At 43.7% G+C, this 18,869-nt stretch overlaps 3 protein-coding genes across 3 annotated transcripts; 2 read left to right on the forward strand and 1 right to left on the reverse strand.

Annotated features, from left to right (window-relative positions):
* The first annotated feature begins 4,308 nt into the window (after positions 1-4,308).
* Positions 4,309-7,005, forward strand: LOC136511658 (ras-related protein Rab7). Its single transcript, XM_066505703.1, has 7 exons — positions 4,309-4,499; positions 4,575-4,601; positions 4,731-4,830; positions 5,653-5,799; positions 5,883-5,963; positions 6,054-6,199; positions 6,680-7,005. Exons 1-7 carry the CDS (start codon positions 4,447-4,449, stop codon positions 6,744-6,746), a joined length of 621 nt encoding a protein of 206 aa, XP_066361800.1. The 5' UTR covers positions 4,309-4,446; the 3' UTR covers positions 6,747-7,005.
* A 1,060-nt stretch (positions 7,006-8,065) lies between these two features.
* Positions 8,066-9,004, forward strand: LOC136514124 (uncharacterized). Its single transcript, XM_066508108.1, has one exon. It carries the CDS (start codon positions 8,189-8,191, stop codon positions 8,732-8,734), a length of 546 nt encoding a protein of 181 aa, XP_066364205.1. The 5' UTR covers positions 8,066-8,188; the 3' UTR covers positions 8,735-9,004.
* A 728-nt stretch (positions 9,005-9,732) lies between these two features.
* LOC136513549 (ras-related protein RIC2-like) lies at positions 9,733-12,496 on the reverse strand. The gene is made up of 2 exons (XM_066507529.1): positions 11,984-12,496; positions 9,733-10,354 (listed from the first exon to the last, which is right to left on the reverse strand). The coding sequence occupies exons 1-2, from the start codon at positions 12,214-12,216 to the stop codon at positions 9,925-9,927; spliced, it is 663 nt and encodes a 220-aa protein (XP_066363626.1). The 5' UTR covers positions 12,217-12,496; the 3' UTR covers positions 9,733-9,924.
* Positions 12,497-18,869: the final 6,373 nt, after the last annotated feature.

An 18,869-nucleotide genomic window follows, 5' to 3' on the forward strand; every position in this document is an offset into this window, starting at 1 on the left:
CACTTCCCAGGACGGAAATCTTTTTCTTTCTTCTTAAGAGCACCATACATTCTTCGGACAACCAACTTCTCCGGCGACAACGGTGGTCGGAGATGTCAAGAACTCAAGCCTCACTGTTCGGAGAAGGTTAAAATGGCGTGTCGCATCAGAATACATGGCGCTCGGGGACTAGCTGTGGGGGATATACCCCCGGGTACCACAAGATTGTACATGGGCCGCACCATCCGAGGTGGCCCGGCCCGTAAGATCAAGGCATGCACATCAAGATTACAAGTTGTACTAGATATTGTAATAGTACTAAATTGGATACTTTACTTGTAACCTTGTCTCTTCGGAGTATATAAGGAGAGACAAGGGTCCCCTAGAGGACAGGTTAATCTCAATACAATACACCAAAGACACAGGACGTAGGGTATTACGTCGACCAGACGGCCCGAACCTGTCTAAATCGCTATCTCTGCGCCTTGTGTCACCATCTGGTTCCAGATCACACGCATCCTACCAATAATCTACCACCACGGGCACCCCCCTCGGTGGACTGCCGACCATATTTCGTCGACTGTTGTGCTCTGTCCGCCGGAGGCGTTCTGGCGATTTCGACCATCAGCGGACTTGCGCTTCTTGCGACGGTCATTGGCACCGGTGTTGGGTGCCTGTGGCGGAGGTGGGGGCGGCGCCACGGACTGGGTCGTTGTGGAGGTGGTGGCGGCTGCAAGGAGCGCCGTCTGCGCCTCCATCTTTTGAGAGTGCCGCATCCGATGTTCCTCCTACAGCAAATAGGATTTGGTGTAGAGGAATGTGGGCGGTGGAGTCATGGTGGAGAGAACAGCAATGGCCTGGCTGAACTTGTTGTTCAGGCCATGCAGGGTGTTGATGACGAGTGTCGGATCAGAGACGGCGGCGCCGCAGTCGTAGAGAGTGTCGGCGAGGCGCTTGAGATGGCCGCAATACTCGCTGATGTTCATGTCGCCCTGGAATAGGCTGTGGAACTCCTGCTGAGCATAGACGGCGCGCTGAAGGCTGTTGTCGAGGAATTGCCCCGTGATCGCCGTCCATGCGAAGTAGGCGGTGGCGCCCGGCTTGTTGACGTCACTCCAAATCTCCTTGGACACGATGGTGTAGAGCCAAGAGACGATGCAGGAGTCAATCTGGAGCCATTCCGGATCATCGATCATGGCGGCGGCATCAACTGTGCCGTCGATGTGGTTGACGAGGCCGAATTTCTTGATCACGAGGTCGAAGAAAGAACGCCACTGCTGGAAGTTGCCGTCATCAGCGGAGAGGATGACCGGAACGTGGCTGCGGATGTTGAGCAGCACGAGGGTGGAGGCTGGGGGAGGAGCAGGGTCGTTGCCCACGGCAAAGGGATTGGAAGAGGTGGAGCCATGAGGACTGTCCATGGCCAGGAGCAGCGGAAGGTGGAGGTTGGATCGAAACGATCGCTCTGATACCATGTAAAAAACGAGAATGCTCAAGTTTTTTTCATTGATAATGTGTATAGGTACATATACATGATGCCGATCACTGCTAGCCAAGCGATGCTAACTACTTCTTACATGCAAGGATTAGCTAGAGAATAGGACGCAAGCACTAGCAGTTTGACTGACTAACTGAAGCAGCTGATCCTACTGCTATCTAACTGATGCCTGTAGAATCATTTGCTGACAGCGACGAGCGAGTATGGACTACACCCGTCGTTGTCCAGCTCCAGCGACAACGACGCCGCCACGAGCGAGGCGGCGGCCAGCGCGCACGGCGCCACTAGCCGGCCGCAGACCGCCGTGTCCAGCGCCGCGGGGAGGGAAGGACAGAGGTCCGGCGAGATCGGCGCTGCCGAGGGCATGACCCGCCGCACGTGGTCGGGACGCGCCCATGAGTGACGCTTCACGCTTGCAATGGAGCTGAGTTTTTTTTTGCCAGCGGTTGTCTTAAAAGTTTGTTCTTGGGCTTTTTGTTTAACGTTCGTTATTTAGGGGTACACAATACAGGCAATCAGGAATTCAGGTTAGTGGTAGGAGTAGATAAAATTGGTAGTAAATTTTTTGCTCATAGTGCAGACTTTCAGTCAGTTTTGGAGAACACAGGATATTCTAGTGAGACGTAGCGGCTTGATTCGTCTGGTGATCGAGATTAGCTGTATGGAACTTTCTTGTTAGTCCCATGTGCCTTTTTGCTTCTTGTGCTGCCAGAGATTGTTGAATGCCAGGTGGACAGTTAGCATCCACGGGCGTCCACTCAGTGGGTGTTTGGTTACCGCTGCTAAAGTTTAGCTCCTATCACATTGGATATTTGAACACATGCATGCGTATTAAATATAGATTAATTATAAAATTAAATGCACAGATTGAGGCTAATTTACGAGACAAAATTTTTAAGCCTAATTAGCCTTTGATTTGACAATATGGTGCTACAGTAAACATATGCTAATGATGAATTAATTATACTTAATTAATTCGTCTCGCGGAATACTGATGGAATCTGTAATTTATTTTTTTTATTAGTATACGAATACCCCATACGACACCTCATGTGACATCCGATATAACACCTCTTAAACTTTAGTTCGTGCATCAAAACACCACCTTAGTTTAAGCTTTCGATTGCTACATCGGCCGGTCAAATTATCTATCTCTATCCAGACCCCCAACACCATAATAGCCTGAAGTCACATGATTGATAGGCCAGATACTAATCTCCACATCATCCTCACAATACGTGTTTTTACAAATTTTTTGGTAAAGCTTTACCATTATCGACAATAACAATAACTATGTGATTCTATAAAGACTCTAAGATAACATCTAAATTTATATCTAACCTCAACCATTATGGATACTCTCAACTAGAGTACCCTAAATCTATGTCTAAATTACTCACATGTACGGTTAAAAAGAGAGCCTCTAATCATCATCTAAACTAACCATGTATGCCATAATAAAAAATAATCTAAAGTAACCTCTAATAAATTACTCAACTCTGATATTATTAAAATGAAATAGAGCAACATCTCAATTTGCATCTAAATTATACATTTCTAACATTAATAAAAATAAAACATAAATTTGCATCTAAACAACTACATCTAGATCTAACACTATAAAAAAATAGCCCAAATCACTTCAAAAATATTGTAAATAATGTTTGTTATTGTAAACATAGAAAAAATTGATTAAAGTAATAAATGAATAATGTCTTATCATCGTAATCTTTATCTATATCTATATCTATATTTATATTTATATATCTTATAATCTTAAACCCCACTAGAATATTATATCTCCACATTCAAGCCATCTTATCAGCAGTCCACTAGCTCATGTACTTATGGCACATATCTATTCATGCATACCTCACCATTCACTAAAACTCATTCGCGAATCCCACAGCAACGTAGGCACCGTAGGTAAGCTTTTAGTATAAATGTATGTTACAACTTATACACCGCATGATGATATCTACCGCATTATGGATATAAATCTACTGTTCACCAGACCATCCGAGCGAACTGATAAGCGATGATGATATCTACCGCATTAAACACATAATTAACTTAAGTTAAGGTTACAACTAAATGTGCAGTACAGAACAGAAACCTATGGATATATATGAATAAAAGAAACATATAAAGTATCGTATAAGTATAAGTAATAATACGGACGGACAATGATAAGAAATATTTCTATGGGTATTGCATATGTACAAATTAGAGAGAACAAAGATATATAATTTTGGTTATTAAAATTTTTATTAATTTCTAAGACTCATCTCGTAAAATCATTAGCCATGCAAGAATACGTGTTGATGAACTAGTATCTATAATTTTATACGCTCCCTCCATTTTTTTATATTTCCCGTTATTTGAACAAGATAAACTTCAAATTCTTACAATTTTTACAATCAAATTAATTCTAAAGTTTTAGTCTAGACATCACATGTAGATTAGTCATAAAACCTACTTTAGTAAAGCAACAAAAATAAGTTATAATCAAAATATATTTTGGAGGCTAGAATTGTGGAAAGGACCCGAGGATGCAGCATTTGTATTCAGCTTTGGGCTGCTTTGTTGTTTGGCTGTTGTTGCAGGCCGACAGCAAAAAGGAAAAAAATAAAGGCAGCAATCAAGCTGATTAGTTCAAAAAAAATATAGTATTTTTTTTAAAAAAATTAAACAGTCGCAAATAAAACTGATGCGCTTGCTCCCGCTGTGGGCCCTGTGGCCCACGGTGTGGTCGCCACCTCATCACACATGCCGTCCCGTTCCGCGGGTGTCCCTTGCTTCCTTTCCCTGTGTCGTTCCAGCGCCCACCACAAAACGCAACGCATCGCGCGACGCCCAACCCCAACTCCCCGACTCCCTCTCTGGCCAGGTCTACCTCTCGGCCTCTCTCCCTCCCCCTTCCAGTCGCCGCACGCGAGATCGCCGCCCCGGGTGGGCCCTAGATCCCGATGGCATCGCGCCGCCGCACCCTGCTCAAGGTCATCATCCTCGGCGACAGCGGGTGAGCGCTTCGGATCTCCCCTTCCCCCCTGTGAGGGCTTTAGCTTTTGTCTGACCTCTGTTTCCTGTGATCTAGGGTTGGGAAGACGTCCTTGATGAACCAGTATCCTGCGATTCAGATCGATTCTTGACAAGCTGACTTGATTTCGTTTCGTTGATTTTTTTATTATTCTTCTGGTTGGATGGTTTGGCCGTTTGGGCTGTGTTTTCTTTGAGCTGTGATGTAATTCAGATATGTGAACAAGAAGTTCAGCAACCAGTACAAGGCTACGATCGGCGCGGATTTCCTCACCAAGGAGGTGCAGTTCGAGGACAGGCTCTTCACTCTGCAGGTAAGATTGGTTTGGTTCCCCTGGCCATGCTGTGTCGTTATGCGAGTAGTTCGGTTTCTTTAGGTCAACTCCAGCCCCGATTTGTACTTTATTAATTAGTTTGCGAACTGATCAGCTGTGATGTTTAAAAAGTACAGGAGAGGATGTTTGCTGCTGAACACTTGAATGCTTGCTTGTTAGGCCATAGCATCGTGCTTGTTGCTGCCGATTCAGTCTACTCAGTATGCTGTTTTGTTTAGGCAGTTTGTTTGCACTTGAAATATCTAGCTCCTGTTGACAATAAGTCAGTTTCATCAATTTTATTGCTCCATTGGTTTACCGTGTTGGCAACATTGTATTGAAGTATTCCTGCTAGAAAATGTTCCTCCTAAATATTCCATGAGAAAAACACTACTAGTCAAAGGTGTACTCTTTAGAACTTCTAGGCGTCTGCATTATTTTTCATTCTTTACTGGTGAATCAGATTTCACTGCTTATGTTGGCATGATGTTGTTTCTATTAGCATAGGCCATAGGGGCATTTGGCAGCTATATTAGTCACCCTTCTTTATACTTTCCCGTAATCTTGTTCTTCAGTTAATTAACAAATGACTGTTCGGATCATTTCAAACCTTCTACATACAGTCTCTACATATCATAACTGTCTAACTATTTGAAGTGGTTTCTTATGTTTTGTCTGCTTCTTAATAAAGGACCATCTTCATCGAATCTATTGGTTACATAAGGAATCTATGTAGATTCAGATTAATCTCATGTGAAGAGATGAATTTTCTACCAGTCATCTTGTATCTGCTGGTTTATGGTGTTTAATATGTCTTTGCAGATATGGGACACTGCAGGTCAGGAAAGGTTTCAGAGTCTTGGCGTTGCATTCTACCGGGGAGCAGATTGTTGTGTCCTAGTCTATGATGTTAATTCTATGAAATCATTTGATAACCTGAACAACTGGCGTGAAGAGTTTCTAATTCAGGTGAAATATTTCCAATGGTTTATTAGTTCTGTCTCATAACAATCCTTTTTTTTTTGTCTAACTTTGGATGTTTCCCTTTGCAGGCTAGCCCATCAGATCCTGATAATTTCCCTTTTGTTTTGTTGGGTAACAAAGTTGATGTAGATGGTGGCAACAGCCGTGTGGTAAATACCGCTACATGATTTGCTCTCTGAGTAAATTCTTCTCTTGAACTAGATTGTACTGATTAGAAATGTAAACTGCTTTCATTTTAGGTATCGGAGAAAAAGGCAAAGGCATGGTGTGCTTCTAAAGGGAACATCCCGTACTTTGAGACATCTGCTAAGGATGGAACGAACGTGGAAGATGCCTTCCAGTGTATCGTAAAGAACGCTCTGAAGAATGAACCAGAGGAAGAATTGTAAGCACACTGATTCTCCTTTCTCTGCATGTTTGATTGACATTTGACAGCACTGGTTTTATGTGACATGAATCAGTCCAAATACTAGAAAATGGAGCACTGCAGTAAGAGTAGTTATGTTTGAAATATCAATTGGTCCTGTTGGTCTTTTGCTCCAATTGTTAGTCATCAACAAAATTAGTCACCTTTTGCTGATGCTCTTTTTGGTGGTTTGTTTGCATCGTACCAGGACTAGCATCATTTGCTGCAATAAGACTAGAGTAGTAACATTTTGAAAATAGACAACTTTCTGTTGGGAAAATAGACAACTTCTGTTGGTCTCTTTTTCAGTATTATCTATGTCAAATCATCAACCATGTGCTGGTTCTTTTCGTGGGGGATATGTTTGCATAGTTTCAGGACTAGCACCATTCGTTTGTTTCTTTTGTTTGTATTTCTTTCTGCGCCCCCTTTTTTGATCTTATCGATTTGTTCTTGAAGGTATGTGCCAGATACCGTGGATGTGGTGGGTGGCAACCGGGCCCAGAGATCATCTGGTTGCTGTTAAGGCATGAGGCATCACGAGGGCGTTGTGATCATCACCGGCTATGCAGTAATCAAACAATACCTTTGACATTGCTGGCCCTCCATGGTTATCAACGGATCTGTATTCCATTTGTTACCTTTCCAGTCTCCTGCTATGTACCCAAGGGCGCCTGCCCCATGCTGTCAATCCGTGGACTTTGTGCAGTTTCATCAGTAGCGTCATATCTTGTGAATACAATTGGGCAAAATAAGAGCAAGTATAAACTAAAGTTCATCCTTTATGGTTTTGTGTGGGACGAGTATATTGCCCTGTTCGTTTGGCTTAAAAGCTGTACTTTTTCAGTTAATGAACAATATTTTTTTTTCACAACAAATCAGCTAATAGTACTTTGCATGGCTTATTAGCCAAGCGAACGGGGCAAGCCAAGCGAACGGGACAATGAATGTCTGTCTGGGAATCGCCTTTTTCCTGGCTTTCTGCTTCAATGCGAGTTGCTACCCCCGTTCTGGATAGAAAAGAGATGTTAACTGTTAATTCAATGCAAAAAACGCCCTTTACCTGGCTTTGTGCTTCAAAGCGAGTTGCTCCAAATGCCTTCCCTTCTGGCCAGTTGTCACCGTAAATTCAATGCAAAACGCGTCTGCAAGTGTAGCCATCCTTTGAATTTCATTTGGGCCTTGTTTAGTTGGCGATTTTTTTTGGGAAATAGTACTGTAGCACTTTCGTTGTTATTTGACAAGACTTAAAAAATTCGTCTCGTAAATTTCGTTTAAACTGTGTAATTAGTTTTATTTTTTATTTATATTTAATACTTCGTACATGCGTCCAAAGATTCGATGTGACGGGGAATCTTGAAAAATTTTGCAAAATTTTGAGAAGTAAACAGGCACTCGGAGCAAATAGGCAGTCAAGATCCAAGACCCAGAGCGTTCTCATTTCTCAAGTCGAAAGACCTGTGAGGCTGTGAAACACAGACCTGACTCGTTCTCATGCCTGCTGGTTTGCGCAGTGCCCATAAAGGCACGTTGAAAGCGAGGAAAAATGAAGATATTTGTTTATAAAATCGAAAAAACGACGCAGGCCCGTGCACGTCCCGTCCGGCGGCCGGGCGGGCAGTGACCAGTGAGCACGCATGAGAACACGGACGGCGGGCTAACCGGCTAAACGAACGTGAAGGACGCGGCCCGCACACGGTTGTCGACAGATCCTTTGCCGTGCTGCCTAGCTAACCATTCTCCCCACGTTTTCCCTTCGCCCAATCACGCGCGCAAATCCCGCTACGTTACACTACCCTCCCTGTCCCGGCTGTCCCCGGCCCCGGGCATCTCGCCATATATATCACGCGCCGCGCACGGCCGTGGGACGTGGCAGCGCGCATTTGGCACACAATCTCGTAACCGTCGTACGTCGCAGGGCTAGCTGTGAAGTGCAGGCGGCGGCGGCGGCGGTGGCAGCAGCAGGTAATGGCGATGGCGCCGGCAGCAGCAAGCCGAGCTACTGGTGGCTCAGCCCCTACTCGCTTGATCTCCAACCCCAAGAGCAGTTTCTTGGTGCCACCTCCCATTCGGCTGCCACGTCGCGCTGCCGGCGGCGGCGGCGGGAACAGGGCCGTGCCCCTCGGCGTCGGGCGGCGCGCCGACAACGGCTCGTCCTCCTCCGAGGGCGGCCGGCTGGTGGACGAGGACATGGCGACGCTGCGGCGGCGCATCCGCGAGGCGCGGGCGAAGTCGTCGTCAGAGGAGAATGACACTTTTGACGCTGACGTCGATGCCGGCCCCGGCGCCGGCATCCCGCTGCAGACTGAGTGGACGGAGCTGGAGCGGCGGCACCACGGGAGCTACGTGGCCGGCGTGCGCAGCGCGGTCGGCCTTCTCGAGGTGCTCCTCGTGAACACGCGCCCGGGGCTCGGCGCCGGCTTGCTGGCCATGCTGCTGCTCGGCGTGCCGGCGTCGCTGTTCCTCGTTTGCGCGCAGCTGATCCAGGGCGCTGATTCCGTCTGGTCCGGATGAATGGTCACTGCTGCTGCATCGGTGTATAGCCAGATGAAGCTGTAGGTGAGCCGAGCACGGTTGGACAATTCGGCCCAGAGATCCATTATACGCAAGAATGCGTCATACAAGTTTGACTAGATTTATATAAAAAAACACAAATATTTATAATACAAAATAAGTATCGTTGATTAGTTTATAGAATGTATTTTCATAAATACTAATACTATTTACTATAAACTTAGTCAAACTTGAACTAGTTTGACCAACACGGATCCCGTAATTGTATTCTTTTATGGACTGAGAGAGTAGTTATACAGATCTCTAAATTGATTGCACGTATAAACTGTACTCCCTCTGTCATCAAATAAACCAATTCCTAGAATCCGTGCCAGTCAAACTTTAAGTTTAACTAATTTTATGAAAAAGAATAACAACATCTGTGACATAAGATGAGCATATTATAAAAATATATTCTATGATATATCTAATGATACTAGTTTGATATTATAATTCTTGATGTTGTTGTCTATAAATTCATAAATTCGATCAAAGTTTAAAAAGTTTGACTCAGGACAACTTTAAGAATTGATTCTTTCAGGGACAAAGGAGTATTGAAACTTCACTTGATCAATGTAGTTTATAGAGACAGTTCGTGTTCTTATGTTAGGAAGAGCAAGGCTAATAACACAGCCGGCTTGCTGGCTGTAAAGTTCCTTGCAGCCTTCTCTCAGCCCACTCATATAGTAGTTAGCTCTTTACAGTTAATACATGGCTCACTTGTCTCTCTCACAGACTTTCTTGGTTCTCGTACCCAAGCCGGCTGTAAGCTTACAGCCCGCTTCTCCTCTCTCTCCTCCCCTCTCTCCTCCACCTCAGCATTTAGTCGGCTTACAGCCTACTATTATACTTGCTCTAAGCACACACAAATTCCTCTGTTCGATAAAAGGATTGGTTGGCAAATTCTTCAGTTAACAAAAATATCGCAGTATAGTAGGCAAGCCAAGAACACCAAATGATTGATTTTGACAGAAGCACAAGTTCAGAGCTTATAAATAATTTAAACCGAGTCTCAACGGTTTGACTGACCCTAACCCTCATTACCACCACAAGAAAGACAATCGAACTGATTTGTTTTAACATAAAAATTTTCCCACAAGCCGACCGTACCATACCTACATGAAAAATGAACAAACCGTTTTGTATTCGCCTCAATTTGAGCAGCACCCAACTCTCTTCATCGCAGACACGTCATCCTTCACGTTTATCTTCTCCCCTTTGCCTGGGCCAGCCACGCCTTCCTCTGGTGCCTCCACCATCTTCTTGCTCACGATCTGGTATATCTGGGTCAGCACCTCTGAGAACGCGTTGTCCACGTTGGTGGCGTCGAGGGCAGACGTTTCCATGAAGTACATGGACTCGGCCTCGGCAAACTCCTTCGCGTCCTCAGTTGAGACGGCCACCAAGTGGCGGAGATCGGACTTGTTGCCAATCAGCATCACAACGATGCTTTGGTCAGTGTGGTCTCTGAGCTCCCTTAGCCAACGGCCCGCGTTGTCAAATGTAGCACGGCGGGTGACATCATACACAAGTAATGCCCCTACAGCTCCTCGGTAATAGGCGCTTGTGATAGCACGGTACCTGAAAAACAAGCAGAAAACAATGAGAGAAGATTATCAAATGGACACTATCTTTCCTTTCTATCTTCTTGTGATGGTTTTGCAATGAGATCGGACATGTCAATCACCTAGGAGAGAGGTAAACCAGCCTGAATTGCAAATCCACCAAAAAACAGATGTGGACAGCTCCAGAGTTTTTGCAGCTACTAGTTATAACTTATAAGTAGTGACCATTCTAGATCCACTTAATTCAGCAATATGGTAAATTGTAGTTTCAAATAGTGTGCCCATAGTTCCATTAACGAGCCGGAAAACACACACAGGTATTGCTAACCAACCTCTGACAAGGCTGTTCTCAGCTGATTTGTCCAAACTCCAAACAAAGTTCTGGCACAAAAAAGAAGAAAACAATTCCTGATTGAACTAGCTGGATAACATACTGACATTAATCATCTCAAACAGCTTATGAGATGCTAAACTAATGAAAAAAAGGTAAAAAGAAATAGCCACTTATACCACTTCCGATTCATATTCAGTACAACTAACATTGTGATGTGGAGAAGGGATACAGGCTAATTTGTACAATGTACCTTCCAAAAGCCGTCAAACAAAATGCATGAGACCGTTTGCTTATAAACAAACTGTGTAACTGCATGTTTGCTTATGGATTAGAAATGAAATATCACAAAGCAGCAAATTTGTTTATCGGCATCTCCTGTATGAAAATCTGAAGTTGAGGCAAGACAATTCTGAAAATATACAATTCTAGAGCACCCTCAACTTCTCCTGTCTTAAAAAATCAAAATGTAAGTTGTTTTTAGTTTTGTCCAAAGACAAACTTATCTAGCTTTGACCAAGTTTATAGAAAAATGCACCAACATTTAGAGCATAAAAAATCACTAAAACCACCATGAAATATGTCTTAATAACGCATTTATTTGGTATCCTAGATGTTGGTACATTTTTCTACGGACTTGGCCAAAGTAAAATGTTGGACAAAACTAAAAGTTTAGCATGGTTGATTTCAGTTAGTAGCATCAAACTCATTGAGCAGTTGGCATCTAGTTTGCAGTGAGATATCTTGATAACATAGTTCCAAAATATGACAACCTACATAGCCCCTATTTTGTCTGGGAAGGAAGCAGAGCCACAAATAGAATGGATAGACACCAAAGGACAAAGAAATTTACCCTGCTGTGCAGTTGCTAACAAGGTATATGACAGGAAACGACATCTCAACCACCAAAGATCAAAATGTGCCCACCCATCTGCCTAGTAGAAACAGCTAATAGACATCTGAACCACACAAGTGATGGACCACCCCTAAGATCCCGTCTTTCACAAAATCCTGCCAACGCTGGGGGGATTTCTCAGCGATTTTACCCGCGGTAAATATCAGCATATATGGAAATCGCCTCCAGATCACCAATCGTGGCAATTGCCAATATAGCGTTACGAAATTTAGCTCCCTAAACAAGCAACCGCGACCAAACAGTAAGGCAGCCTCCCAAGATCAAGCAAAGGAGCCAAGGAGGCTCCCAAGATCACATTTTGCTCACCACTGGCGGAGCGCACGAGAAAGTAGAGAACAAATCTACACCATTGCATCGCGGACGCCAAGCGAAGACGTTCAGAGCAGATCAAAGGGTACCTCTCCTGGCCGGCGGTGTCCCAAATCTGGGCCTTGATGACCTTGCCGTCGACCTGGAGACTGCGGGTGGCGAACTCGACGCCGATGGTGGACTTGGACTCGAGGCTGAACTCGTTCTTGGTGAAGCGGGAGAGGAGGTTGGACTTGCCGACGCCGGAGTCGCCGATGAGCACCACCTTGAAGAGGTAGTCGTAGTCGTCCTCCGCCCGGTACCCGCCTCCGTTGGCAGCCATCGCTTCCCTTCCCTTCCCCTTCCCAGGCAGAAGTTGGCTGCTGCTAGCCTGCTAGCGTAGGCGAGGTGGGGTTTTGGGTCTGGATCTCGCTGGAGCCGGGTGGTGCAGTGTCACTGGAATTGGGAGCGGTGCCAGTGAGGCGGCAATCAAGTAGTGGAGCAGTACTAGTATTTGTTTGCCAGTTGCCGAAGGGTTGAAGACGGAAGAGTGGTTGACAGTGTTTATTTTCGGTTCTTAACTCTCAAAACTCCTCATGTTTTGGCGATATAGAAACAGGAAAGCTATTTTTTTAAAACATAGAAGATGGACTTTTTGATTGTACACCTAATAAGACCCAACAACTTCACCTTTTACACACAGTTCTAAATAAAAGGTGAAGAATGTCTCTCTCTTTAAGTACATCAGATGGATGCAACCTCGGATTATTTTTATGTTTAAAATGGATCCTTATATGATACTGATATTTAAACCAGTTATTTTCGCTTGTTTTATATTTGATTTTTTTTCAATTTCTCTCATTTTAATCTCATATATGAATCAAGTGCTCTAACCATGAGCTTATTAACAAAGAGTGTTTTCTCCACATGACTAGGGTTAGATTACAACTGATCATGGGCCACCTTGACCACACCTGAGGAAAAAGTGCTGACTTGACTAGTGTATTTGATGAGCTCGGTTCATAATTCTTTACTAGCAACAACAATTAGGTAGACACGGGGACTTAGAACCCAAAACACTGAAGAGAATTAGTCTAAGGCTCGCTCATTCTTGGACTTAGAGGGATACCAAGATGGAAGGATTTCATAGTAGTTACAGTGAATCTAAGAGCATAGAGGCACCTAGGCCGAGGGCCACCACTTGGTAGCACTACTACATAAATTTTTTTGTAGGGACGGCTCCAAATGATTTGTAGAGACGGTTTAGTCAGCCGTCCCTACTAAAGCGTGGTTACAAATCATGCATTTGTAGGGGCGGTTCTCTGACCGTCCCTACAAATCTATTTGTAGGGGCGGCTGGGGACACCAGCTGCCTTTACAAAATCGATTTGTAAGCCGCCCCTATAATACCTATTTGTAGGGACGGTTCAGTCTATAACCGCCCCTACAGTATATTTCCTCATAAAAAAAATTCAAATCGATTTTGTAGAACCGCCCCTACAGTACACTTTACCAGAACATATAAATATATATATGCATATATAATTCAAATCTGACTACAAGCACAAGAATAAACTACCATTACAAGTCCAATTTATAAGAATATATACAATCCATCATTAAATAGACATAATTCACAAGTCTAATTCGTTCCACTTCTCCCTCCCCTATCTCTGGCGCACGGTGCACTAGGTGAATGGGACGACAGTGGCGCAGCAGCTCTCTCTCCTCTCTGTCTTGCGGCGGCGAGCTCGCGTGTTCTCGCGCTAGGGTGGATAGGCAAGACTGCTAGGAGGCTCTACGGCTTCGTGCGCTCACGGCGAGTTCACCTTGGTGGCTATGGCACTCGGCGTAGGTGTCACGGCGGACGGCAGCGGTGTGGGTCGACGGCAGTGACCTAGAGGCGCGGTGGAGTCCACACCGCGGCGAGGTGCTCGGCGAAGCTCCCACAAGGTAAGACCAATGTCAAATTTCATACACATTGTTATCAACGACCTAGAGCTAGCCTTTCAGTCTCACGAAGGTGTTAGTACTAAGGATTTCTACCTAAGTCAGACTCTCGATCATGGTAGGTGCCTTTGACGTGTATAATCTGGTCCAATATAAAGTTGCAAAGGTCGCCGACGAGCTCTAAGAGTTGGTCATCCTTGTATGGGTCTCTTTTTATTTCTTTCTCTTCTTTCCACTATAAGAGAACAAGTTTTGGTTTAGTATTTCATATCATGTGTGATGTTTTTATACTACAGGTGAAGAGGTTCAAACTTACCCTTAAGGGGTGTCTCCTGTAGGCACCGGTGTTACTCATTATAGAACATACATAGTATCCACAATGTACACTCCCAGGCTTCTGCTTGGGGCGCTGTGTGTTTTGCATATGAAAATGTTAAGTAATGCTTTTGACAGCCATGTAATGGAGTACTAAAGTAAGTTACACTTACCGTACATAGTGTTTTTATAGCCAGACTTTCCTTCCTTACTGGATCATGCCTTCCTTTATGTTTATTGACATAGAACCTAAATGCCATGTTCGAATTATTTTAGCAAATACAATTTGTTAGTATCCAAAAGCAAACGTTATAAGTATGTATACAAACATATAAGCTAATGAGGATTGTCGATATGTATACGTCTTGAGAATCGACATGAAGTCTTTGTATGTCATCGGGTTCCTATCTATTGAATCAAAGACCCATACCATGCTCCTCCCGACATCAACGCCTATACAAATCCAGTGGTTGCTACATGGATTTAATCATAGAACTAAATAAGCTCTTTTGCATTGAATAAAATATATCGAACAAAGCTTTAAGTATAGAGTTGAACTCACTAGAAGTTGTATGGTAGCCATATAGTAGAGTGTTGTTGGAGATTTTTAAAAGCCAGGGCAATATATGCCGAAACCTTAAGGGACTCTTGCCTTAGTTTCTTCGCATAGATGTCCTCTTTCTCCCGAAGGGTCTTTCCAGCAGCTAGCTCTTTGTCATCCAGTTTTCACTATCTAGGGTAATTAAAATTTGTTTGTGCTATAGCTTGAGGGTCTATATACCCGGCTTTCACACTTGGCATTTGTTTTACAATGTGCACTTGCATTCTACAAATCACGGCATGGGTTAGTTACAACAAAATCCAAAGATTACATTCATATCATATCGAGAGGACAAGGACTTATAGGCACCACGTGCGAATTAGATTTATTTCTATTGCTTCGAGGTGAAAGCATGCCTGTATGTCATTGGTTCTCAAGCTTGAACTGGTCATGGGAATACCACTTATGCACCGATGAGACGTCTTTCATTAGAACATAAATTGATCTTATGGTGATTGAATGCTTCTTTCGAAGTTCCTATTTAGACACGTCCTCATCTTCTTGTGCATCACTTTCTTCAGGAGACACTCGTTGTTCATGTATCGGCTGTGCTTGTTGAGAACACTGTGGCATCTCATTATGCACTTGCTCAGTACAAGCTAGAGAAGGTTGTGGCTTATCAGGCACATGCTCGCTAGGAGGTGGGGAAGAATGTGGCATCTCAGGAATGTGGTGGTCACGAGACAGTGAAAATATCTCCCCATCCTCAACAACTCGCTCCAAATTTGGGAGAGAGGGAGGTGGCGAAGAAGAGTCAATATAATGTCCTATTTGTGCCAAAGGATGAACTGCCCTATTACGTCTCCGAGTAACACTAGCCCCTTAGGAGTTGCGTAGTCTATCCTCCACTGTATGAACTCAGGCTTCATGGTATGCACCTCGACCCTAATGTTATTATTGTGGTGTAAGCCACCAGGACGATGTGCCATACCCATTGCCACCTCCATCACAATGTTCTACCAACCGCTGAGAAACACCAAGGTGCAACTAGTTGGTTTCCGTATGTGATTGATGGGGGTTGTAGCTGTAGTGGAACCTTGGCTGCTATAAACTTTCAGAGGGCTGCCAACTAATGCCAGTTCTTCCGGTGGCGTTATTAATGTCCGTAGCTCTATAGATAGTCCTTGCTCCTCCAGCGCCTTTGCAACTAGAGCCTTCACTTGGAGCTCAAGATTAGTCTCCTAGTCTATGCCATGTTTCTTGTACATGTGCCTGTCCTCTTTGAATCCATGCTTCTAGGTCATCCTTTTCCCTAGCCCCCTAGTGTGACCTGTGTGCTCCTTGTTTCCTAAGCTAAGGCTAAGCTCGTCCCTCTCTCTGGAAGGATTGAATGAGCCCTTCTCCTTGTCTTCAACATGTTTCAGTATCCTTGATGTTGCCTTTTGGGTCTCCGGCTTATCAAACTTATGATTACCGCCGGATGATTCTGTACTCCTCGTATATATCCAATTCCTTGAGCGTACCTTCAAATTCTTCACATCGATATTCCCAGCAGCTGTAGCCTCTTCATCCATCTTCCTAAACTGCTCTTCCTTGGCATAGTAGCCACTGGGGCCAAGATGGTGGTAGTGTTTGTTCTCCTTCGCTAGCTCAATGTTACATGCACTGAGCTCTAATGCCTCCGGTGAAGTCTTCTGAGCCATGTGCTCCTCCCATTGACTAGGAGTTATGTTGCCGAACTCGTTGAAGGGAGTTAACCCCTTTTGGATATACTTCTTGTTGAGCTCTGACCTCCAACATTAGAATGACTCTCCCATGATCTTGAAAGTATTTTTTACCAACTCGTGTTTACCCTCTAGAAATCTAAAATTGAGCTTCAGCTGTTTATCCCATAGTTCATCCTTTTTCTTCTCTAGTACCTCTTTCTAGTTAAGGATTGCTGGGTTCAATTTATCTCTTACTAGGGCCCTGACTGCATTACAGAATCATCCTCTAAATTCCTTCGGCTCAAGGATCTCCCCTGCTGGTCCGACCTCCGTTATCACATAGTATGCCTTATCTGGATATTGATTCGCTTTTCTATCCCCTCGTTTCTTCTTTGACTTGGTAGTCATGGTTGTGTCTTGAGGTTGTGGAGCAGAGGCCTCAATGTCCGTCTCTGTGGCTGTTGCCTCTGCTCTCCTTTCCTCTACTCTATCTTGTCTGGCGAGATGTTGCGAACGTCGACGTCGTCTTTTTTGAGTTTCAGGAGGGACCTGTATATACAATAGGTTAAAGTGTTAGCAGAGGTAACCTAGCCAAAGCTTTAGTAAAATTTATAAGCTAAGGCTTTATCCCTACCTCCTCATTTGGGTCAAAATCCTTGTCCAAATCTTTCTCCGTTGGCCTCCTTCTAGCTTCACATGGGAAGGGATCCTCGAGACTTACATATCCCTCTTCTGAGTCTTCATCATCCTCTTCTTCTTCGTCTTCAGCAGCCTCTCCTACTCTTGCTTCTGCTCCCCCTTCCTCCTCATCACACTACTACTGAGTAAACATCACTTCTAGATCCTTTTCTAACTCGTTATCAAAATCCTCCTGAGTAAGCTGGTCCTCTAGTGCTTGCTTCTCATAGGTTGGCTGCTCATCATGCTCGGGGTATCGGGCTACACTGTCTGGTGTATGTGACATTATTTCATGCTTTATTCTAATAGATGTAAGAAAGTATGATTTAGGTACGTGAGAAGGTATAAGAAATAAAAAAGGTCTATAAACCAAAGTAGTCCTATAAAACAACAATATATAAAAAAAAGAGTAGTAGCAGTAGTAGAGGCCTCACAAACATGTCAATCATCATTTGATCATGAACTTGGAGCATCAAGGCATCATAACAGAGAAGAGAGGAGAAGGTAATGTAGGGGCGGCTGCTAATGATGCCAAGTTCCTCACAAGTTCTTGATCATCAGCTCATATTCCATATAATGTATGGACTTGGACAATTTCATCATCGGCAAAACAAAGGAGAGGATAGATTTAGCAAAAAAAAAAGCAATAACTGCTTAGCAAACATAGAGCAGCAACTAATGACAAAAATAGCCAAAAAATAGCAGTGGCCCACTGGTCCTATGCCCCCAAGCACGCAGCTGGTAGATCAGCAGCAAGCTAGAAATTAAACAAGAGGATTAATTCCAAGCTGCTAGGGGTAAAGCATATCAGTAGGGATCAAGATGAAGAAAACATGGATTCCATTGCCAGCATTTTAAATTTTTATATGCACAAAGAAAATAGTTAAGTTAGCAGCTGCAAAAGAATCACACAGTAATACAATCTCAGCATAATTTTTCAACATATCTACTGTAATGACTAAAAACAATGTATCAACATGAGCTCCAGGAAAAAAAAAGATGTTCCACAGTTTTTCCTCAGCTTTACAAAAGAAGTCAATTAAAGTGGCAATCTAGTTTCAACTGTTTTGGACCAAGCCAACTTCTGAAGCCAAATAGCTAGTTTGTTCTGGTTCTGGAAGACTAGAATAAATCTTTAAAAATATGGCTATGCCTCTAACAGAACATTAGGATGTTTTTTGTTGGTCATTACAAAAAGAGCACAAAGACAAACTAAACTGACTGGGAGACCATTAATCATATTTTGGTTTATAATGCTTAAGCCCGAAGTATATATGCCAAATTTTATGGTACTTCAAGACTAGCATGGATTGTGCATCTAGTCTGCTCTCAAGGGCCATGACTAATGAGATACTACTGATTCAATGGTGTGAATGTGACAATGCACCTTACACCTGGATGTGAAAAAACATTTTAGAAGGCAAACAATGCATACTGTTTACTGATCTACTTAGTACTAACACACAGGGTGGCATAGAGCTACAAGTGCTAAACTAATTAAAGAATACAATTTTAGAGGACATGTCATTTTCATAGCTGACATCAAAGATGTGATCATAGAGGCAGGTCATAAAAAAATGAAAGTCCACAAGTTATTCAGAGTTTCAGACATTCAGTTACTGGTTTTGCTTCATGTTGTAGAGCATGTTTGGCAGAGCATAGAGCTGAGGCACGTGATGGTGTCTGGATAGAGCTTAGAGCTGTAACCTTGCCAAGCAAAGCTTATATACTTGGTGGATAGTTTTATACCAGATCATGTTGCTGTTATTGCAATGAGCGAAATATCTGGAATGCGAACTAAGTGCT

This window comes from Miscanthus floridulus, chromosome 16, assembly GCF_019320115.1.
Source record: "Miscanthus floridulus cultivar M001 chromosome 16, ASM1932011v1, whole genome shotgun sequence".
NCBI classification, from domain to species: Eukaryota; Viridiplantae; Streptophyta; class Magnoliopsida; order Poales; family Poaceae; genus Miscanthus; species Miscanthus floridulus.

Excerpts from the sequence above, each read along its gene's own strand:
- LOC136511658 (XM_066505703.1), top strand. The coding sequence starts at position 4,447 with ATGGCATCGCGCCGCCGCACCCTGCTCAAGGTCATCATCCTCGGCGAC. Across the intron at positions 5,800-5,882 it reads GTGAAGAGTTTCTAATTCAG|GCTAGCCCATCAGATCCTGA; the intron begins GTGAAATATTTC and ends TTCCCTTTGCAG. Across the intron at positions 5,964-6,053 it reads ATGGTGGCAACAGCCGTGTG|GTATCGGAGAAAAAGGCAAA; the intron begins GTAAATACCGCT and ends CTTTCATTTTAG.
- LOC136514124 (XM_066508108.1), top strand. The coding sequence starts at position 8,189 with ATGGCGATGGCGCCGGCAGCAGCAAGCCGAGCTACTGGTGGCTCAGCC.
- LOC136513549 (XM_066507529.1), bottom strand. The coding sequence starts at position 12,216 with ATGGCTGCCAACGGAGGCGGGTACCGGGCGGAGGACGACTACGACTAC. Across the intron at positions 10,355-11,983 it reads GACACCGCCGGCCAGGAGAG|GTACCGTGCTATCACAAGCG; the intron begins GTACCCTTTGAT and ends CTTGTTTTTCAG.